Source organism: Mangifera indica, chromosome 12, assembly GCF_011075055.1.
Source record: "Mangifera indica cultivar Alphonso chromosome 12, CATAS_Mindica_2.1, whole genome shotgun sequence".
Classification (NCBI taxonomy): Eukaryota; Viridiplantae; Streptophyta; class Magnoliopsida; order Sapindales; family Anacardiaceae; genus Mangifera; species Mangifera indica.
In genome coordinates, this window is record NC_058148.1 from 15,172,567 (window position 1) to 15,197,136 (window position 24,570).

Here is a 24,570-nt window from a genome sequence, read left to right on the forward strand (position 1 = left end):
TGACTTTGAATAAAAATTTGTCATTCAGCCAATGTTCCATGCATATATCATCGGACAAATCAACAAACAACTTGTGTTACTTGATAAAATTTGAAGCATACTTCTAAATATTGTAAGTTGACTGGAGGAGAGAACATTTCCTAGTACAACATGGTAAAAACTATTCTCTAAATTTCCTCAATACAAAAGGTAATAAGCCATAGTTATTCTCAAGACTAGATGGTTTCGATAATTCCAGACAAATCTTGTACAAACAAAAGCAAAAATGAAGAAACAATAACATACTAGTTTCTGGATTTTGGGGAAGTAACAGTTGATCCAGAAAATTGGAATGTAACGCTGCTGTCCTTGCTGCAGCATCCAACAAGTCTTAACCTGGAAAGTTACCAGGACATAAATCTTTTATCAACAGCAATCATTCAAAAGACATGACATAATAAATACTATAATTCTACAAATGTTTGTATTGGCTCATAAAGCATAAATAACTATAATTAGAAAATACCGTTGAGCATCCAACTTCTTCCAAAACTAACATATTAGTCCAGTTACATTGAATAAAAAACAAGACCACCAGACTTAATGCACATTTGCATGCTTTAACAACAAAAATTGCTAACAAATTTTGATTAAATATAGATACCGGAACAAAAAGCAAGGGTGAAATCTGCATACAGAGAAGACAGGGTTACCACAATGCCAACTAAGCCATAACTACAGCTGCTATTGAGACTATTGGCATAATTGTTCAACTGCTGTCACAATCTGGGCAGGTTGAACAACAGTCCATTCCTCCAATGTACCAGCATATGGAGTTGGCACATCTTGAGAAGATAGGCACACAATAGGAGCATCCAAGTAATCATGGAAATTCTCGGTAATAGCAGCAGTTAAGCTAGCACCAATTCCACCAGTCCGCATGCACTCCTCCACGATCAGCACACGATGTGTCTTTTTAATTGAATTGCCAATGGTGTAAAGATCAAATGGTTTCAGTGACCTAATATCAATAACTTCGGGATCATACCCCTTGTTAACTAAGGTTTTGGCAGCCTGCATCACGTGATACCTCATTCGGGAATAGGTAAGAATAGTGACATGCTCCCCAGGCCTAACCATTTCAGCTTCCTCAAGATTACAAATGTATTCTTCATCTGGGATCCTCTCTTTGAGATTATAAAGCAAAACATGCTCAAAAAGTATCACTGGGTTATCACTCCGGATAGCAGCTTTCATCAGGCCCTTGGCATTATATGGGGTTGAACATGCTACCATTTGAATTCCCGGGATTGATTGAAAATATGACTCCAGGCGTTGAGAATGCTCAGCACCAAGTTGTCGACCAACTCCACCGGGTCCACGAATAACAACTGGTATTTTAAATTGGCCACCAGAAGTATAGTGAAGCATTCCACAATTGTTGGAGATCTGGTTAAATGCCAAAAGGAGAAATCCCATGTTCATTCCCTCAATGATTGGCCTCAGGCCAGTCATGGCAGCTCCAATGCCCATACCAGTGAAGGAATTCTCAGCAATAGGAGTGTCAAGAACCCTAAGATCCCCATACTTGTCAGCCAGGCCCTTTGTCACTTTGTACGAGCCTCCATAGTGACCCACATCTTCACCCATGACACATACATTAGGATCTCTGTCCATTTCCTCTTCCAAGCCTTCTCGCAAAGCTTCAAAAAGTAAGAGCTCATGCCTGAGAAAAAAAATATAGAGTTATTGAACTATATCATCGATTACTAACACTGAAACCATTTCACTGGCAGAAATTACTCTGATATAACAGCTATAATAAATAATATCGAGCTAAATTCATTTGGCCAACTTAAAACAGATGAAAATCAATTTAGCTGTTGCCTATCTATGACTCAAATATAAAAATAACTCCAGAGACATTGCAGGCGCTTCAATATATATCAGCTTTACATTTTATCTAGTTAATCAAATTCTATTTAAGGATAATTTTCGGCCACTGTATAAATCAGCTTCAAACAAAGAGGATGGAGAATATTTTAACAATGGCATGTGAAAATACATTAGATGATATCTGAGAAAATCACTTTCAAGGAATACCATAAAGATGCATTTGGTATAAGAGAGTTCCATGTCTGGATCTCTAAAAGAGACAAGATCAGTAATCCTTACTCCACCAATTAATCTCACTTACAAGGTATAACTAAACACATTGGGAACCTTGAATTCAGCCATATAATCTTCATTGTTGAGTTCTAATTTAAATTTTCAATTTTTTAATGTAATTATATAACTAATTAGTTGTTTTAAATAAACAATTCATAAATATTCAACGATGGAATTTTCTTAAAATATTTTCGGCTAATAATATAAAATATTTAAAATTATTTGAAAAAAAAATTAAATATAAATCAACTTTGATATTAATTAGATTGCATCAGTTCAGGGACAAAACTTGTGCTCATACAATTATCCAATTCTGTCATGCATGTCAAACATGCCACATAAATTCCCATAAATTCCAAGTACTAGTATTGTCTCATAATATTAAAGTCTGCATGTTTTGATACAAAATTTGATATCTGCTGGTTTATAAGACTATAGGTATTTTAATTTTGTTGTTACATCATCATTGCTGATAAGGAATTAGAATCACACACACACACATACATACATACATACATACATACATACATACATACATACATATATATATGTGTGTGTGTGTGTGTGTGTGTGTGTGTATAGACTTTAAGCCAATCCAAGCAACTAAAGCTAAAAAAATTGAGCTAAAGAGCAAGAAAAGTACCCAGACTTCGAGGCAGAAGTAGAAGCCGCAGAATCATGTTTAGTCTAAAATTTCAGAAGAATAAAGCAATTCAGCAACAAAGAGTATCAGAATAAAAGGGAAGCAAAAATTCAAAATTAATAGTTGCTTACTGCAACTGCATTAGTAATCAGCTTTTGAGCCTTCTGAGATATCGAACTCGAACCAAAATTTGCGCTTCCATCAGATCTGCCAACGACGAAGCTCGCTTTTCTTCCTAAGAAAATCACACTCAAAATCTTAATTAATTTGTTCAAAAAAAGAATGCAATTAAGTAAAAGTCGGCAGGGAACCTGAGAGAGATCTGCGAGAAGGAAGCGGAAGCTTCTTGGAATCGAAGCAATTGGACGGTGATAAAGCAGTGGCAGCTGCTATTCCCTGGAAAATCGCAGCCATTGGATTCACAGAATATAGAGAGAGCTGCTTGTTTCAGAGTGCAAGGAACAAAGAATGAAAATGGTTTAAATTTGTATTGAAAAAACGAAAGAAAAATGGGCGGAGAAATTGAGGCGAGTCTCTGTTTGTGATTTCTTTCACGTTGCTCTGGTAGCGTTTATTCGGCTATTTTATTGAAGAACCAGCTGCAAACATCGTTACCATCGCCGTCTGTCTTATTAAATGTTGTCAAATTGGAAGTAGCCACGTCAGATTATTGCCAATTACAGTGAGCACTTTGTGATATCAAAATTACGAAATTACCCTAACTAGAAAAGACACGTAAGCTCCGTTGCTTTTTCGGGTTATGGATTACGGATGGATGGTGACCCACCGGGACCAACCCCATTATGATTTGATTGTATAAATTAATAGGATTTATTTATCCCTGTATTTTTATTTCAAACAAAATACATTTGAGATAAATTAGCAATTTTTTGTTTATAAAACATTAAATGCCAATTATAGTTGCATCCGGGAATGGACTAAGTATACAATATCATCAAAATAAATAATATTATTAATAAGATAAATAATGTATAATAAATTAATTAATCTCAAACTAAATTAGAATTTAAATTCAAACTCAAATTTAAACTCAAAATATTGAACGGAGCCTTGGATTACAGGACTGAATTGGATGCACCCAAGACCCTTGGTCCTGGGATAAAATTTTGTTTTACCTGTAGAAAATTGTCTTGGCCTCATCGGCCAGTCCAAAACGATCAAACAGTCAAGCAAAAACGACAAACTAATGGAATTACTGGATCTCTTGTTTCCAATCCTCACCACATTTTTTACTTCCCTCACTCTCTCCCTCATACTTGTCTTCCACACGCCCTTCCGCGGCCGCTATCCGCCACGCGTTTCTCCTTCATCGTCCTCTGATGCCTCAGACTCAGTTTCTCTATACGAAGGCACCGTATGGCACGAGCGCCGTCGCCCTGTCCGTCACACTTTAAAGTATCCTGTGCGCTACGCGCTCTTCGACCTTGACCATGCGCGCCAAGCGCCGCCTGACCATCTCTCTGCTGGAGAAGCTCGCCGAGTCGCTGAGACTAATGACCAGTTTACATTTCAATTACTACTCTTTTGTATTTAGCCCGTGAATTACTCTGCTACATTACCAGAATTAACGGTTTTCATGAAAAATTATTAATCTTCATTGATTTTCAACGAAATTCAAGCAGCGTTTGAGAATTAAAGCACAGATTCTGTGTTTTTGAAAAATCAAACAAAAAATTTTAAGAAAAGGAGCATTTTTTTAGGATGTGATACTAATGGCTAGTGTGAAATCAGAAATTAAAAAAAAAAATTGAATAGTGCTCTGATTTTAAATTAAACTCTGGAAACAGTTTTTTGGGTACTATGCAACAGAGATTTTGGATTGTCTATTACTTCTTGAAATCATTTCTCAACCATACAAGTGTTTCAAACAATTCGATATTGTGCATGCATTGTGCAGTTTACTCTTAACAATACCTCGTAGTCTGGGATATGAACAGAATCCTTGGAGCCTGTACTACTGCTATGAAAAGGAAGGCTCTAGTCAGCATTTGAAGAAATGCATTGCTGAGGTATGTAAATTATGCACTTTGTTAATTTGAAATGTGCATGGAGCATGGTTTTCTTTAAGTCATTGGCCATCCGTTTAATTGATCAAGTATATTATGCCACAGCATCTTCTTTATATTGATTTTATACTAATTTTCAATCTAAATGATAATTCAAGCTGGAAGCTTTTTGCTGATGGTATTGGTGGTTTCTTATCTTCTAGGTGACTAATACACCATGGGGCGAGAGAGTATCATTTGTTTTTAATCCCATTTCTGATTTGGTGGCTAAATCATTACATGTCAGTCCTTTCATGGTAGGTTTTGCATTTCTTTTGCTCTTTTACTTTTTCCTTTTTAATTTCGCAACTGCATCCATGTTGTAGATACTTTATTGATAAATATTTTGTACGACTTTTGGAATTAAGTTGATCTAATTGTTTTTCTACATTCTTTTATGTTTACTTTGTTCTGTGACGTACACATGGCTTCACTATATATTTGTATTCACTCTTGTATGCTATAAGTCATACCATTAAATTTAACTGGTTTTTTTGAAGTTTTCTGAAAGAAAGAGTTATAAGTGTCCTTGCCAAGCTTTGGGTTTGATTGAAGGAAAGAAAGGTAAAAATGTGTTTGCCTGTCTTAATTATATCACCAGAAATTTTTGCATGAACTGGAAGTGTTAGTTGTCCTGTGTCCAATCTTAGGGACAAACGGGGATTTTGTTGTGATATCCTTGATGAATTACAACTTTGAGAGAATTCTTATTTTCTGATTTATGGCAGCTACAAAACACCTACGCTTTAGCACTTGGCAGAACAGCCCCTGGTGCAGCAGCAAGAACCAGACTGACTTGGGGAGGTGGTGATTTAGTGGCAGTGGTTGCTTAAAAGGCAGAATCTGGTGGTTTTGGACATCAAGTGGAATGGTTCAAGTAAATCAAAGATTTTACTGATGCTTTTGATGAGCCAGTTAACAGAACCAGTAAATTTGTGAAAAGTAGGGTTTTGATGGGATGAAGGAGGAGTTTGTTTGAGTTGCAATGCAGATGTAACAAGCCAGGCTTGTCACTGTTCTTCCAGTAAATTGGTAGCAATAGGTCTGAGTTTTTTGTTTGATGAAGGGGTTTAAATGTGGCAGCAGAATATCTAATCATTGACATGGTGCAGCAACAAAATGAAAAAGAATTATATTGAACTTCAAGTCTTATTCTCTAGTGATAGATTAGCATTAAGTAAAATATATAGCATCATTAGGTATTTTATGTGGTTAAACTGAACAGTTAATGGAATCAGTAGGGCTGATGGTGGACATCTAGTAATGAGTGATACTGATAGGTACCTGGGTTCTTCTTCTAGCAATTAATCAACACTAGTGATTTCTCCCCGCCAACTTTCCTGCATTCAACCAGTCCACAAACACACATGGAACAGGGCAACAACATTTGCAAAACAAACTCAGCTGATTGTATTGATTCAGAACAAAGTTACAATCATCTGATTGTTCCAATTACAACGAAAAAGTGAATGGAAATAACACAAAGTGCATGGCATTCGAGAGGCCAGCTCTCTCCCCTTAGCACTCTACTTTTCAATTCTTTCTTCTTGATTCCCTTTGGTTCAGCTCTGGCTTTTCTTCTTCATCCCATAGCCGTCACACCACTCATTGCTTGCTACATTCCAACGCACTTTTTGGTGGCCCAGCCTTTCTCTCCTTGAGCTTGCCATCTGTCAACTCCATTTTTTCTGCCACTTGTCCTGCCTAGAGTGCCTTGCATTGGTGTTTCATCTTGCGGGAAACGTAAACATGGGTCCTAAGAGAGACTATTTTTCTTTGTCCAGATTTATATTAGTCAATTGAAATATAGTCATTTTCTATTTTGTAATCAAGAGAAAAGATACAAGTGCACTGATTGCAACTGTTAGTCAATTGAAATATAGTAATATCCTATTTTTGAAATAGTATGAATAGTTCAAGAACTATGCCTATTGAAGAGGCATGCTTTGTTGATAGTATGCCTGGGAGTATCATATCATGCACAACGTAACATAGTTATGTTCTTCTTTCTTATACAAAACAGACACTGAGCAATAATTTCCACAAATTTCAGGATATGCTTGGGAATTGGAACATCAGGGCTAAATCTCCTGGAGAGAATTTAAATGTATAAATTTCAGTTCAGCATCCTCAGCGTGGTGACTTTTTTGTGGCTACCTTGAGAGCAAAAAGGGTTGCCTCAGTACTGGTGTCTGATCATGTCATGTTCTTCTGGTTAATGCCTCATAAAGTTTCGCTATGGATATACTGGAATGTAAGTCCCATTCAAAGACTGTTAAAGAATGTGCTATATTTTATATAGAAACATCTGAACTGTGAGAGAATATGATCACCTGAGATTTCAAAAGATAATAACTCATAACATAATCAAGAGCTGTTGAATACACAACTATACTATTAACAAACAGAAAAGAAAAAGGAAACCGATTTCTGCTCTATACAGTCTACATCTTATGCAAAATTAACATAAATTGTGAACAAAGTTTTAAATGAGCAGATTAGAGTGCCATATATTTTTAGGTAAAATCAAAAGCTAGTTGGACATTCATTAATTAATGAAGTTTCAAGAGTACTGTTTTCATGATCTTGTAGGACGGTCACATTAATGATAATTTTGACTTCTTGTTACCTATAAGAAATAGCAAAATCTGATGCCCAAAACTTTTGATCATTACTCTAATGCGAGACTCACCTTTGGTGCTCCTTGTATCAATAAATATTTTCCGTGCAATCAAAAGATGTGCACCTGGCACAAGGTGACTTCGATGTAGCCTAGCTTTATTGTGGTGCCTGAAGAGTTAAGAGACAAGCCTGATCTGAGTGCTTAATTGGAGTTTTTGGCATTTCTGAGTCAAGTTCACTGCAGGATGAGCTGCAGAATGGGCAACTTGAGTCTGAATTTGGACAAGTTTGGAACCTGTAATGCACTTACTGGTTTTTTTTTTTTTTTAAAAATCAACATACTCCATCACAACATAAGTTTTCAGGAAAATTTATTATTTTCTTGCTATTACATATTGTACCTATTGTTTAATGAACACATAAATTGAACAAATTTCCATTTGCTTCAGATTGAATCAATTACTCTTTTTTTTTTACATGTTTTTTTAGGCGTTTAAGCTATGGTGGAAAAATGTTTCATTTATCCAACATCCAAGGTATAGTAACCCAGAGTATAGGAAGCAAGCTTTGATACGTGATCAGAAACCTCGATGCTGTGCCGCTGTTGGAGGCAATACTGATAATTATTTGCAAGCTGAACAAAGTGATCTGAGATATCAGGCTGACAGGAATAGGGGGGATTGTTGGTTTGCATGGAGAGATGCTATGTGGCCTTGGTCTTGAATAGCATTGGTAAGCTTGTATGTCTGAATCAGTAGTAGGAGGTGCTTTCTTTTTAAATACTTCCCATGTATAGTTTGTTACCAATATGTGTTTGTTTACCTCACTCATGGGTATGCAATTAAATATTTCATGACCAAATGGTATATATCCCATTTAAGGGAAGTTACTGAGCTCCCTTTTTCTTTAATAAAGCAAGTAAATGCTCTAAGAATCCATCGTAACGAGAGAATTTATTGGTTCCTATCTCAATTTTTTTATTTGTTTTTTTCTTTGATGTATTTATAGACTTGATTGAAGTAATGGCTACATATCAAACAGTGTCATCCTGTGAAGCACGAATCTAGCTGGTATAGGCAAACTGTTTCACTTTTTTCCCCTCTTTCTTCTTCTTCATCTTGAGCTTATGTACTTTTTATTTTTACTTCTTTTAATTTATTTGGTGTACTGCATACCGACTTTCATATGTTTAGCTGGGAAAACATGATTTTGAGGATGGTTCTGCTTTGATTCAAGTAGTATTTGCATGAAAGTGCAGGGAATTTGTTCCAGTCTATAAATGTTAAAAATAACAAGGTCTATATGAGTTTAAGCCTTTAAATATACTTCTGTAGTTTAACTACTTCTACAACTTCATATCTGTTAAACATAAATGATTAGAGTAACGGGTAAAATGAAAATCTAACAAATATTCTCAAAAAATTAAAAGGTAGAAATGTGATTGGAAGCTTGAATTTTTGCAATTTTCCTATGTTATTATAACTGCTGGGGTCTTTTAATTTCTGTAGAACCAGATATTGACGTTAAGTTTAATGCTCTATCACTGATTGGGTGTGGACAATCTTAAACAAAAACGAAAACTGCCTTTGCTGAGAGACCGTAGATGATTAAGCCATTGGATTAGCTAGTATAGATTTTCAGATCATAAAAAACTTCCCGTAGCTGACAGTTGTGATGATAGTTTTCTTACGTTTTGAGGCTTGCTCCTGTTAGTGTAAGCTCATAAAAGACTGTCAAATTTTAACTTGAAGGATGCAGCATTGGGAGGCTAACTTCTGACTAGACCTTACCTGTAAAACTGTGCTAATGTCTTTTCAATTTTCAGGATTTGTTGGAGCAGTGAAATTGAACTATCTGAATTCCTTATTTGTTCAGATTTAAGAGTTAATATTGGTGGTGAGTTCCATCATATATTGCTGAAGCTGGTTAAACAAGGTAGGATTTTGCAGATTGGGTTGGTATACACCATTTTAAGTCATTCTGTCATTGCTGTGATGGTGAATGCATAACTTACCATCAAATTCAAACCTAATATTTGGTGCTCACTGTGGAAATCACATTTGTTACATAAATTTAAGCTCAAATCTAGCATGTTTGGGCTAAATACTGAAAATTACTTGGTTATCACATGTTCATGTGATTTTTTAGGCACCATGTTTGTATCTATGCTGCTGAATTTTGATGTGATTATGGTTATTTGCATAAATATATGTATATATTGATAGGATATGTCCTTAGCAGACCTGCTTCTCCAATCCATGTAGCCATCAGGGGCGGAGCCAAAAATTTAAAATACATAAATTTTCTATTAATTTTTATTTTTTATCTTAATTGAGCTAAATTAATAATTTCAAATCATTATCGGGGTGGAATTCTTTTATGTTATGATAGATTTACAACTCCAAGAGCTTAGCAATTGTTTCAATGAGTTAATATTGAATTGCTCCTTTATGTGGCATGTTTAAGTCCAAATAATTCAAGTGACATTTTAACAATGGAGTTTGTTGTGTTACTAGTCAGGCAATCGGAAAATTATTTTCTGGGCATAAGCTCTAATAATGAATTTTTGAAATTTAATAGAATTGATGCTCTTGCTGAAAAGGTAGTTCAAATATTGAAGAGAACTTGATCAAGGTAAAGCTCCCCACCATTCATCATTTATTATTGTTTTTCTCAAATTCTGTTCTTAACTAAGCTTGATCAAGGTAAAGAACCTACGCATATGAAACCATAACAGCCCAACTCTACACATTAGAGAAAAGGGCACATTCTTTGAAGTGTCAAGTATGCTTCTAAATCGGTGGTTTTGGCATTTAGCAAGTTTCCTCGCAAAGCAAGTCACTGATAGATCTAAGTTCAATGGGCTGCATTTCTCCCGTTAGGTAAATTTCCATTCTGATTGGACCAACCCCATGAGTTACAAGATGCTATGTTCTATTTATGTTGACATCTACTTGAAACATTTCATGTTGCAATTCAATCCACGATGTGCATACTTTAGTTCTGTGGTATGAAAGATTCATTCTTTTCATGCATGTAATGTGATGGCATATGCATCCAGGACAACTTTTGTGCCTAATTTCCAAACATACAAGATGGTTTTTCTTTCACATCAAAACTGCGTTTCATTTAAGTCAAGTAGGCTGAAATCTGTTTTCCCAGTTTGTCTTTGTCTTTGTCGTTGTCGAAGCAGCCCTGTGATTTATATGTGGAATTGATTGGCATTGAGTTTGTCACGTTTAGAATGAGGCAACTGCTTTTGCTTTTTCACAGGTCAATCGACTATTAAACTCTTTTGACTAATTCAGGTAATTTCCATTCATATTCAGCCGTATGATGTTGACGTAAGTGTGAAGAATTTGTCCATTGAAACAGAAAGCAATAATTTTAAAGATTAAAATAAAGAAAACCCTTAAAACATTTTCTTTTAAAAACCGTAATAAAGTGTTTTCAAGCAATTTATAATTTGTATATCCACTTTAATTGTGTAATACATTGGTTTAGACCTTGGATTGGACCAGTCAGTTTAATTGCTTTGCCCAAAACCTGTTAGTGATGATGGTTCTAGGCTTTGATTATATTGAACCTTCGTTTAACCAGGAAATCTACAACTGGTTCATAGGTGAATTACAAGTTTAAGATGGGATTAAATTGCCAAAAATGATAACATCAACATTGAAAATTAATCAAATGATTAAATCTATACCAAAAATAATGAGATCGATACCAACATTTGAATAAAATGATAATTTCTTCATCGAAAATAGTTGTTGGCAAAGAGAAAAACCAAAAGAGACCGATGTGTGAATAGAGTTTTAATCTCTCACTTGGTTTTTATACATTCGATGGAATTTTTCTATACAAAATTAAAATGACAAAATCACTCATAAATATATATGTTTAACTCTTTAGCAAAACAAAATACACAATACCATCTTTAATTAGTTTATCTATTCGATGACCAATCAATCGATCTGATAACTAGTTAATTTGAACCAACTCTTTTATTGGGTTAACATCTAGTTCGAATATAAAAATCATGATGTAACGAATTGCCACTGTTGTTGCCCTATAGGTGCTGCAATTTGCTAAAATGAAAGAGTAATTGGTTTGAAATTAGTCTATTTTACACATTCATAATATTTAACATATTGAGGAAGTAACAACACTCTCTAGAAAGCAGGATTGTTGCAATAAGAACATATTTCTTTTATAGGCCATTATAAATCATTTTGTTGTAAGTTGCACATCATATTTTCTAGGTATCTCCATCACCCACCTCCCCATGTTTTTCACTTTAAACCATTATTGTCTTTATCCAATTTCACAACATATGTAGTTTCATGAAAATGATAGGAAAACCAATAGTAGTTACTACCAAATTTTTTATATTAGAATTAGATATTATCCTAAACAACGGCCAATTTGGGTTTTGACCAATTTGATTAGATTTGTAATAACTTAAATAAATATTAAAATAATATTCAAACAAACAAAATTATAGTTTAATAATACAATGTATATTCAATGAATTTGATTCAAGTTTCAGAAAATACAAAATACATAATTGTGGATGAGAGTGTAAGTCAAACCAAGTTGCTTGCATGTAACTTGGCTCAGTTTGACTAATATTAAGCTAAACTTGAGTTCAAGAATAGCTGATTTGATAAATTCATAAACTGACAACTCGATTTAATTAAAAATTAATAAGTTTTTAAAAGTTTAAAGATCTTATATTTATATTCTAAAAATCTTAGTCAAACCTTTCTTGAGCTTTATTTTAAAGTTAATCGAATTAAATTTAAATTTAATACTATTTAAATCGTTTTAAATTTTTTATTACACCCTTAATTATAAAATAGAATAGAATAGAGTATCTATAATTGTAATTGACATAAGCATGTTAGACCTATTTGATCTGGGTTTTAAAATATTACAAATTGATTGGTGGTAAATTAGTGGGTCAATTAAACAAATTTCTTCAATTTCTAAATAGATCCATTAAACCAAATGCTCTAATAATCTTCATATTTAGATAGAAAAATTAGAAAACTGGTGACGAGAATTGTAGGACTTTTTAATTAATATTTTGGTGGTTAGTTAGTCGCCGTCACGGCCTACAACAACATGTGGGAGCACTACATCCAACAAATATTCTCACGTTTTTAATGCGATTTCTTTTGTTATTACCGTAGTTGATTAGGTGTTTGCTCAGCGCCCAATGTGGGTTTTCTAGATTGCTTGGTAGATAAGTTGCTTGCTCTTTTCTAATCTATGGTCAATTCAATCAAAATTTGGTCTTAAATCCAATTCAAACTAACTATGGTAAATTAAATTGAGATTAGCGTTAGATTTATGCAAAATTAACTTGGTTTGACACGATATTAAATTTGATTCGAATTAAATTAAATTTAATTTTGTTTGAATTATTTTAATAATATTATTCATCTATCAATAATATTATTTATCATAATAATAATTTTTTAATTAATTGAAATGAATTTTAACTCAATTAGTTAATATTTATTTTTAATTTGATTTGAATCTAATCATATATGAGGTTGAATAAGATAAATAGTATTAAATCACAATTCCTTTATCATATCAAGCCAGTCTAATAGTATTTCATTATTGTTTTATTTTTTATTAATGATGCTTGAAGGATTATTTATGGATATAAAAAATTATTATTTTTATTTTGTTTAACCATTTTGTTAAAAAAATTGTTTGAAAATATTAATTAATTAGGATTGAGAAATACCATGTTAACGTGCAATGAAAATATCAATAAAGGAGGAAAAATGATTTTAAATCATATTATAATGGGTGATATTATATATATATAAATAATATATATAATTTTTTATATATTAATATTTTAGATATAATAATTTAAATCATTCATAATATTTTTAATTTAATAAAGATATTAATATTCAATATTATCCAAACAAACATTAACCTTCATAAAAAAAACATGAATATTAAATTATTATTTTTCACGAAATCCCAAAATTCCCCTTTTAGGATTATCTTAGTTGAATAGGAAATTGCTGATCTAACTTGAAATTTTCAAAAGAAATTAATTTTCCACAATTTTCATACAAATCTTCTAAATTTGCTGCCAGTCGCAAGACTTGCGTGGAAAGAAAGAGCCACCTTCGGAGTTATGACTTTTAAGACAAGCCGGAATCACATGCCCTACCGTGGTCTCTAATTCTGGCTATTTCCTGCCCCAAATAAACACGTGCACGAAATAAAATTTACTCACATGCCCTAAATGATAGATATTCATTAAAAAAGTAATTAATTCTCTTACATTTTGTAACAGACCCCATCAAATTGATTGATTCAACTGGTCTTCTCACCAACTGTTCAAGGCTTGCTTCTCATTGTCAATTGGACGCAAAACACATGCGCTGGCCTTGTGATTTTATTCACCGCAATTTCGGGTTCCATTCCACTTTTTGAATATTAAGAAGACTGGCGTTGGCCAATTATTATTTTATTCAAAGCTTGGATTAGATACAGAGTTTTCGAGCTTAGACTAAATGTGTTAAACTTGGGTTATAGGTTAAATTCATTTTTATAAATTAAATTAATTTGAATATTTAAGTCATTTAAGATCAAATTTAAAATTTAAAATTTAAAACTAAGTTCAAATTTTGATTTATTGAATTTAGGACAACCTCGAATTAAAGCTTAATTTTTTTTCCCTCATGCATAATATTTTTATTCACAATTAATGAAACACCTTTTAATTAGGCTTGAATGTCAATAGAGCCAAACCTAAACACATATTGGTTTGAGTTTGATTTAAATGAAATTAAAACGATTTGAGCTTATAAATCAAAATTAATAGTAATTTATATTCGGTTCATTTTCTAAGTTTGAAGTTTAAAACTTGACTCTAAATTATGATTCGGAATCATAGTTTGAGTATATTATTTATTAACAAAATAATATTATTTAATTTAATAATAAATAAAATAATATTATCTTAACAATAATTTAATAAGGTTTAAATTGAGCTAGGAATAAGGTGAAACCAAAACACACGTAGACCAAAGCATGCACGTGCCAGAAAATTCAAAGAAAACACGAACACCCAATAAATTCATAGTGGGGGGGTTTTTGGGTTACCTAAAATTAAAAAAACATGTTCCACGTGCTGGAAACAAAGAAAGAGTATGTGTCCGTTTTTCCTGCGTTTCGTGTTCATTTATTATTTATACCTTTCTCGCTCCAATTTTCCCTTCAAATCTCGTTAAACATGAAGCGGAACTGCAACTTGGAGCTTTGCCTTCTTCCTCCTTCTTCCACTACCGCCGCCTTAGAGGAGGAGTACAGCGGCCGCCGCCACCGCCACCACCACCAAAACATGTAAGCTTGGTCATCTCTCTCTTTCTAATTAATCACGTATATTTTTATACATGTCAATTAATATTCTTCCTTCTTGTGTTCATTAATGAAGAATGGATCAAGAGTCGAGTTCAAGCCCACATTACATTAATCAGCGGCCGCAACAGTTAACCATTTTCTACAATGGAAGGGTTTGCGTTTGCGACGTTACAGAATTTCAGGTAATTAATTGCTAATAAAAGAAGTGTTAGGTTTTTAAGAACATCTTTTACGTTTTCGTTTGTGAGTATGTTTCCACAACAAGAACACCTTAGATGTTTTATTTGATTTTTACTTAATAAACCACTTAAAACCGTAAGGTTTTATCTACTTTGACCGTTCGTTGGCAGCACAATTTTGCCCTTAAAAGGTGTCTTCAATGCCTTAGGTTTATATTTACCTAAAACTATTTGATCGAGAGATTTAGTAAGAGCACTTGACATCGTTCCTACGGATCATTGTTAATGTTGTCTCGATCCTAAGACAGGAGCTGTCGGGTCTCCTCCTGTTGATGTTAAATTTTTGGCATTTTTTTTTTGATAAATAATGAAGTTTGTGCGAATAAATTATGTGCAGGCGAGAAACATTCTATTGCTGGCGAGTCGAGAAATGGAAGAGAGAGTAAAAACGCCGACGGGATCAGAACCGGCGTCGCCGTCTCTACCTTCTCAGTTATACAGCCCGCCTTCAACTTCTGGTCTTTCCATGAAGAGATCTCTTCAACGTTTCCTGCAGAAGAGAAAGCACAGAGCTGCAGCAACATTTCCATACGGACAATGATGAAACTGATAATTAGTTATAAATTTTAATTATACTGAAGATGAGAAATCATTAACAGGCCGTGTACATTTATCGTTTTTCTTGTGCGTTCATCATGAATCACGATCAGAGGAAACTACTGCAGTGGGTTTGTATTTTTTTTTTTTCCTCCTTTAAATATCTTGATTAATTAGTGATAGTCACAAAACTTTCTATAAAGTACTAGGCATTTAAGGTTACATAAGGGTTGCAAATTAATAAAAGTTTAAGTTATATCTAAAATTAACTTATTTTTATATTTATTTTAAGATATAATTCACCAATTTGAGTGGATCTCAAATTGATCTATTTAGATTCAAACCAATTTTTAAATTTAAAATTTGCTCAAACTTAGATCAAAACAAATCCATCGGCAGAGGTGATTTCAAATGAAGCCGATTTGATTGGAATCTGTTGTTCTACTCATATATCTCTCATGCAATTGTTTAACCATATAATTATATTATTTATCTCATCAATAACTTTTTGATAATATTATTTGTCAAATCAAATAAATTTGAACCCAAACTGCCCTTGGCTCGGTTAAGATTAAATCCGCTCCTGTCCATCCCTATCCATAATGGAACATATCATTTATTCTTGGCATCTAACAAGATCTCACTGTCTTTTTTGAAAAATTTTATTCGAGAGACAAATCATTTTAAATCTTAATCAATCCATCTACAACTATCACATGTGATTTTACATATATTTTTTGAGCTTCATGGTTTGAGATACTATTTATTCCATTAATTATATTATTTATTTTACCGACAATTTTTCATCGATAGCTCTAATCAATTCAAACCAAACATATTTAAACTAAACTTGAGTTAACTCATGTTCAAGATTAACTTGGCTCGAATCTACATCTATTGCCAAGTTATGATTTCTCCCAAAGAAGTTATGATTTCTCCCAAAGAGGTAAATCATTTTGTATCAAATTGGCCCATCCTTCTGTTGTAAGGACTGAGAGACTTGAATTGGCAAAGATTCTAACGTCGACAATAGGCAGGAATGACATACATCAAAGCTATACAAGTATCAAGAAAATCAACAAGGAAGCGAAGAGTTGATAAATTTTCAAATCTTCATTATAAAAGCCTATTCCACAAGAAAAAAATAATGTAAAGCAGAGACAACCATCAGAAAGAATCAGAATCCAGTGAAAATTTGACACTCTTTAAGTATATATAACATATAGACCATGCTTGCTCTTTGGCTATGAAGATATAGATTATTCAAATGTATGACAGGAATACATAGATGAGAGAGAAGAAATGTGTTGAATCAGGAGGCCTAGACTTTATATGTTGAAGCTATCATCTTAAGAAACTGTTCAGGTCGCAAAGGCATAGCTATCATCCATCTGTCTTTATTTACTTTTCAGGTTTGCGAGAGCATAGTTATAAATGGTCATTGAACTGAAATGCGTTGGTGTACATGCAACATTTCATGAAATTTTCATTCCTAGAATGCAGAACAACATCTCTGCCGTAATTTAAAAAAAAAAATACATTGTGCCACAAGATAAATGTTTTGATTCAAATGTATTGCGAGGTTTCACACCACTTGGATGCTTTGCAAAAAGCCTAGACCAGATTCGTCACCAGGGATTGAATTTCCCAAATCCCAACTGAAATCATTATACACATTTTAGTCAAAGTTCTCTATTTTTTCCCCAAACAACCACATGATGAGTGCTGTAATTCAAAGACACATGATATCTCATCTTACAGTTCATGAGTTTTCCTTTCTTCTTACATATGATAAAGTGATCTCTTCTTGTAATTTCTCGATTTCTTAACTTTATACATAGTAATAGCCTGACTTGATTTGATGGTAACTTTGAATTAAAGCATACATGATAGGAGCAAAAGGTTCTTTTCTTACTCTAATAAGTGGTGTAACTCAAGTAATAGGCAATTTAATATTTAAAAAAAAGGCATAAGAGCAAGAAAGTAAGTATATAATTACCACTTTGTGCGGATGTAGCTGCTGGAAGGGCCAGAGTCCTTATAGCTGCATACCACAAGTCAAAATATATAACTAATTTGCAAAGTGAATAATACCTCCAAGTTGGTAATCAGGCAATCATTAAAGAAAATCAATTGGATTCCGAATATTAGCTATCCAATTCACTGACTAATTTGTTATCACTGTAACATACTTTTATTACACGGTGGAGCTGGTAATTGAGTTGAAGATGGCCAGAGGGCTGGAATGTTGTCATTGAGATCACAAATAAAGCTGATCCCAGACTTGTCCAATGTTGCATCTGAAGGCAAGCTTGGCAGGAGGCAGCCAGACTCTGTTGTTAAAAAAGGATGAAAAAAATGCGGGCTATATAAAAAGTCAGTAGGTCAAAAAAAAGGTGCAATAAAAGGTTATTTTCTAATCTTCCTACTTATATAGATTTATATTGCAAAACTAAGAAACTACCCTAAAGGTGCTAGGAGGTTTAGTATCAATGTTTTTTCACATAGGTGGGATTGATTATGGCCAGGGTACAAATTGCGACTGTTATCACTGGCATCAGCATTACACCATCAGGTGTGCAGGTTCAAGCTTGATTCAACAATGCAATAATAAAACATCAACAAGGTTAAAATTCTAATTCAAAATAGCTATGCCGGCCTAACAGGAACCATACAACTTTGTTATGTGAAATTATAAAACATGAAGTATGCATGTCACCTTGACTTCCAGCAGCTGCAATAATATTGCCAATCCCAGGGTCACCATCAAAACAGCAAAATGACAAGTGTTCTGCATTAGTAGCAGCTTTATGCATCTGCAAAAAAATTCTTTAATTTGGCTGTCAAGGGACATTACGAAACAGATATGAGGACTGACCTTGTAAAGAGAGATCCTTGAGACTTAGATGGCAGAGTTTATAAATATCTGTTGTTGTATTCAACTTTTGCAACTTCACTCCTAAAAGTGTAGCACACTCTAAAGCTTGCAAGTTGATAACGAGGATCTGCTTTTGTAAGTGTGATACATAGCTCTCCATTGCATTACAGCAAACTGTAGTGTTACTGAAAATGTTTCCACAGCTCTTTGCAACATGCTTCGTGTTGGGGAATGCCAAGGGGCAAACTGAAGTAGAAATTAAAAAAATTACCCTGAAATACAAACTCAGTTCAATCAAGTGAACAGATTGGCATCACTGAATACAGTAATACAGAAAATAAGAACAGACATGAACTACTACCTAGTTCAAACACATGAAATTCTTCAGAACATGAAAGGGAAAAATGAAAAGCTTTAATCCTTCATAAATAAATCTCAGATAAAAGTAACTATAACCTAAAGCTACTCGTGGCCATGAATAACTCATCAATCACAGGAGATGAAAACTATCAGGGATATGGTTGGATATAGATACAGAGACAAAAAGAATATAAAAAAGGCAAGAATTGTCTGCACACCCAATCACATCTTTGTATTCATCTAAACACTCACAAGTATTGGAACATGATCTTTTAATGTTTAAACTTCTGGAAAATAATGTGGAAAACCCCTATGAGAGCCAAAAAAAATAGAACATCATTTAAGGATTCTCCATGATTATCTGCAGTTTCATGAATCGGTACTTTCTGATAAAAATTATACTTTTACATCTCATGCTTGACTGCAAATTTACCTGTGTTAACATTGCAATTAGACAATACTCTGAGAACTTTCTTTGCACGAGTATGACCAAGTTTACTGGCTAGCCACCGAAGAACAATACTCTTTAACAATCATCTATTCTAGTTGAGTGTTGAGTTAGAACATTGGGCCCACCCATGTTCAAGAGATTGGAAGCTTTTAAGGCAATTCTTGAAGCAGCGTCTAATATGGTATTCTGACAAACCTGCTCACAACATTCTTTCACAGGATCAATCTTTTCAGAGGCAGCAAGAAGTTTAGAGGAATCCACAGCACTCTCAAACTCATCAGCACCTTTGATGGATGAAGAGAGCATATCTGCTTAAGATTGTCAGAAGCACCCTGGGCCACCAAAAGTTGCTCAGTATCAGAGAGGCAATGCTCAGAAAGGGTCTCATTTAAAGCAAGACATCATTTCCTTTACTGGATTGACCAATAAGAATCACAAGAGTGGCATCTAGCTGTGGGCAACACATTACATGAGCCAACAATGGGGCAAAAAAGGCCCAGCAATCAATTGAAATCATGGTCATCAAGCTTTCGGAGGCACTGAAGTTTAACACACACTGTCCTGCAAGAAGAAATAGGATCAGAAAGAAAATGTTTAAGTATAGATTTCAACCCGTGGCTTTGGGTACCAGAATTATTAGGCCTCATAAGACAAACCTGATAGTTTTGCCTTTTGGGGCAGTACTATTAGTGAAAGATGCTAATGGTGAGGGGGCAAGAATAGGAAGATAAGGCTGAGGAGACCCACTAGAAGAAATCTCAGGCAAAAGGGCATCTCCTTGTTTGTTTATCAATACAGGATCTTTAACATTATATAGTTGACTGTAACAAGATTCATGCCAACCTGCAACAACATAAGCGTTACTAAGATAATTGCACAATCCACTTGTAGAAATACCAACAAGTTGGATTCCAGTTCTGGAGCTAAAGTTAGCAATAGGCTGATGGAAATGTCAATAATAAAATTGTTAAATAAAACTATACGTATAAACAAATTATACAAACTGAGGTAGTTCTTGTAATTGTACGATGTGACTGTTTTGCTTTAACTTGTATACTAAACAGAAAACCCCTTTCCCCATCCACAGAAATTTGTTATCAAACAACCAATCACTAATATATACCCCAATCAAAACGAAGAACATCCATTTCTCATTAATTCACTTCAAAAACTATAAGCATGACTCAGCAGCTATTTAGGTAGAGCAATAAAAGTGGTAATAATGGCAATCCTTTGGTACAAACAATGACAAATAAACAACATTTTGGATCTCAACAACTACTATATTTAAATTTAAATTTAAAAAAAAAAAAAGCTTGCTGCATGAGGTCTATAAATGTAATGGGAAGCAAGTGACATTTATGCAGTTGAAAAGCTTTAAGAGGTAGTTTACATAGATTAATCTCCCATATTCAGCCAACTTAACTTCTTTTACTTCTTTATTTTAGGAAAAAGAGTAGAATTTGATCAAGTACAACATTACACAAAACTAATTCACAACTTAACTAAGATATCTAGCCCTAAATCCCAACAATAAAAGTGAAAAAATTGATGTCAATAATGCAGAATAATTGAGTTCGAACAAGCTTGGCATTCAATTTACCACACCACATTATAATAAAATATTAACTCAAAATAAGTAAACATCCAGGCAAAAACATCAAGAAGCTTCACTCAACATACACCAATTCTCAAAAGAGTAATTAATTAATTAATTTATTCTATCATATTATTTATTTTATTAATAATTTTATAATAACACTGTATATCACTTTCAATAAATTCAAGATTTAATCCAATTTTATGAAGTTTAATTGGATAGAATAGATCTTAATCAGAAATTTACACTCTGGAGGATTTGGAAGAGACAACACTAGAACAAACAATGACATGCATAAATATTCATTCAATCTTTCTACTACAAGAACAAACAATAACATGCATAAATAATCATTCAATCTTTTTACTACAAGAATGATGACGAAAGAACGAAAGAAGGAAAGTGGAAAGCATTTATTGAAAGAGAGATTTCACATCAAGCATAATCAAGGCGTCTATCCAATTCATGCATAATCCTTCCAAGTACCCTCCAACTCAAATCAAAAATAAAGCAAGACCAAGTGGTTGGATTTGAGAGACATTAATGGCAGACATAACTACCTATCACATAGTTGAGTTTTGATACATCTTTGACAAGTTATAATAAATCTCAACTTTCAGATAAGCTTGCAAGTTTTCAGACCAAAGTTGATCTTTATCCTGTCGGGTCTCCTCCTGTTAGAAGCTAGTTTAACAGGTAAGAATTTTTCTCACATTTGTATATTACGAGATAGCCCCTTTTACGTAGAATTAGATCATTCAACAACCTTATCTCACATATCACATCAAAGACTGTATCTTACTGGACCTTTTCTCACCCCCAATAACTAGACCGTTTAGTTGTTATTAGGTCTCTTTTACTCAAAAAATTAACTCCATTTGATAGACTTTTTTTCACATTTATACTAACATTTAACCTCTTTTCTAGGGCAATCTTCTCTTACACATCAAGCTTTTGGTTCAATACTTAAAAGTTAAAAATTACTAGCAAAATCTTTATATCAATTAGTCACTCGTATGAACTCTTGGGTAGAGCTCTAGCTAGATTCTCATGGGAAAGGCTTTCCCTCACACTTAAAAAAGCTAATATCTAATCTAGCCACTTTCCCTACCGAGGTTGATAACTAACACACACAAAACCAGAAAGCTACAGCTATATCCAGCTAGCTTCTACTGCCACACTCTCACCAAGATCAAACCGAGCCCCACAGCTTATAAAAGAAATGGACTTGCTACCACCACGTACTAGAACCTAAAGTTCAGGCATCTCATAATGTGCAAGTGGGTAAGAGCTCTTTTCTTTGTTTCATCATTGTAAAGATGAACATTCTAGCTTTCTGTTAACGGTCGCTATAACATCTCATCATACACCATTCTAATCACCAATTTTCGCAATAATAATATTTTCTGGTTTTTCCTATCGCACAAGTGAAGATTTGTAAGGTTTCTTGCTTGTATTTGATCCTGGCCAGGTTTGAAGCTGATTCTAGTTGAATCAAAGCTATAAAACTCATATTGGGCCAGAGATTATTCAAGTTTATCCAGAGTATCATCAGAAGATTATTGATAGAGTAAATAATATCATTGGAGGGATAAACAATATTGTTGATGAAAAGAATAATGTCACCAATTAGACAAATAAATCAATCTTAAACTAAATTGTCAAGTTAGTTAGAATTTTAATTAAAATCAACTTATTCGAACTAAACTATAAATTCAATGTGAATTAGTTATGGTTGGATCCGTTGTTATTAGTTAGTGGGGTTTAGTGCTCCCCTTTCTTTTCCAAATATGATAAATTAGGGCTCTCAAATGGATGAGTTCTAAATCCCACAAATAAAGTTGTGCTAAACACCAACTTGAAGCAATATTGAAAAATACAATTTGTTTTTAGTTTTGTTTGTAATTCAAAGTGTCTTTATAGTTTAGAAGTTCACATTTTAACTAATATTCTTTTATCATCTTTAAACGATTTAAAAAATTCATATATACTCAATATTTTTTATGTTTTATTGATATGAGATTTGTTTTTTGATGCACCAAAAACCCTAAAAAAAACCTAATCCCGCCATCCCAAAAACAACTTGCATGTTCACATGCCTCACTGAATACTATTTCTGTTGAAACAGCTGGGTTGTGTGCAGAAATAATTGTAAAATGTATCATCTATTATGAGACATGAAATCGGGTTATTCAAGGTAGAAAATCTCTCTGCATTGGCATGGAAGCTTGCCAGATGATAAGACAGGCACAAGACACAAAGGCGAGAGTGGCCCAACCGGAAAGTCACAGTTCCTTCCAAATAGAGATTGATAGTGATACATCATCAATAGCAGTAAAAAGATGAAAAGGGTCATCGATCCTCAACTTACTAAGGGTGGATTGGGCATACTATATCTTGGGTAAGAATTCATATTCAGATAAAACAAATCCAATTTGAATTAAAATTCAGTGTGATTCAAGTACGAGGGTTTAATATTATAATTTATTTATTTTTTATCATATTATTTATCTCTTTAATAATACTATTTATCAAATTAAACGAGTTTGAATTAATTATTTTAAATTCAAATCAAATTTAAATCAATTTTTCTTAATGTTTTATTCGATTCGAATTTAATCCTACGCTGATATATTTTGTTATGTTCCTAAATTCTACTGTGGACCATATCTTCTTTTAGATCTACAAAAAAAAATAAAAATGATAGAAAACACAAAAAATGTTATATAGCTTTAAAAGCTTGGACAATTCCATCCATTTGCTCTTCAAGTTGCGTCCACTTTCAATTGTAAACCAAAAATGTCAATTGAAGATTCGAAGTGCGAGCTGTAATTGTAAATAAGGCTCTTAATCGATATATGATATTTTTGTCATGGGCGATGTGGATAGATGTGATTGAAATTTGCTTATTGCTTTTAAATGTGATTAAGATATATAATATTAGAAATTTTTTTCTTATGCAGAAATATTGCTAAAAATTTAATGTAATAAAATTAAATCATTCAATAATTCAATAAAGTTTATGAATAGATTTAATCTAATCATTTTAATACCTTTTACGGGTTATGATTTAGCGTTTAATAATTTTTAGTTCTCGTCTCTGAACCTTTATACAACAACTTTATTTATTAAAAATTGTCATTAAAAAATGTTTAAAAAAATGAAAATGGGTCATTGCATTTAGGTAAAATTTTGGGAATTTCATGAATTTGAAAAACATAACATAATTAGGTATTCTTAAAATTCTTCAATAACAATAGATTTTATACCTTACACTCCCACCATACCTTTTGACACACAGATTGGTTGTGCATTAACTTTATGCTACTCCGAACAAATACTATAATGTCAAAGTCATCACTTGCATAGCATAATTGTGCACTAACTTTCCACTACTATAAGAAAAACATTACAGTGTTGGTATCATAACTTACGTCACACGATTATAATTGAGAAACATAATAATAGGCAAACACTATAATCATCCAAAGCCATAAAAATCTTACACCAAAAACTTACACTTTTTAATGTGAGATTCAAATATCATTGACTTGGCTATGCACTAAATTCCTAATAGCGTTGAACACCACAATATTAACATCACCACTTACATTATGCAATTATA

The 24,570-nt window shown here is 33.2% G+C and overlaps 2 protein-coding genes and 2 pseudogenes across 5 annotated transcripts; 2 read left to right on the forward strand and 2 right to left on the reverse strand.

Annotated features, from left to right (window-relative positions):
- Positions 1-23: 23 nt before the first annotated feature.
- Positions 24-3,386, reverse strand: LOC123193360 (pyruvate dehydrogenase E1 component subunit beta-3, chloroplastic). 4 transcript variants are annotated; one of them, XM_044606297.1, is made up of 5 exons: positions 3,103-3,386; positions 2,923-3,026; positions 2,792-2,835; positions 693-1,705; positions 24-375 (listed from the first exon to the last, which is right to left on the reverse strand). In XM_044606297.1, exons 1-4 carry the CDS (start codon positions 3,203-3,205, stop codon positions 733-735), a joined length of 1,224 nt encoding a protein of 407 aa, XP_044462232.1. In that variant the 5' UTR covers positions 3,206-3,386; the 3' UTR covers positions 24-375; positions 693-732. The 4 variants fall into 4 exon arrangements, 2 of the variants coding, with proteins under 2 accessions (XP_044462232.1, XP_044462231.1); XR_006497064.1 differs by having other exon boundaries at positions 676-1,705; XR_006497063.1 differs by having other exon boundaries at positions 644-1,705.
- A 612-nt stretch (positions 3,387-3,998) lies between these two features.
- Positions 3,999-8,426, forward strand: LOC123192135 (annotated as a pseudogene).
- A 6,266-nt stretch (positions 8,427-14,692) lies between these two features.
- On the forward strand, positions 14,693-15,878 carry LOC123192394 (protein TIFY 5A-like). Its single transcript, XM_044604931.1, has 3 exons — positions 14,693-14,862; positions 14,954-15,062; positions 15,457-15,878. The coding sequence occupies exons 1-3, from the start codon at positions 14,753-14,755 to the stop codon at positions 15,658-15,660; spliced, it is 423 nt and encodes a 140-aa protein (XP_044460866.1). The 5' UTR covers positions 14,693-14,752; the 3' UTR covers positions 15,661-15,878.
- Positions 15,879-16,898: 1,020 nt separating this feature from the next.
- On the reverse strand, positions 16,899-20,493 carry LOC123192136 (annotated as a pseudogene).
- Between the last annotated feature and the right edge of the window lie 4,077 nt (positions 20,494-24,570).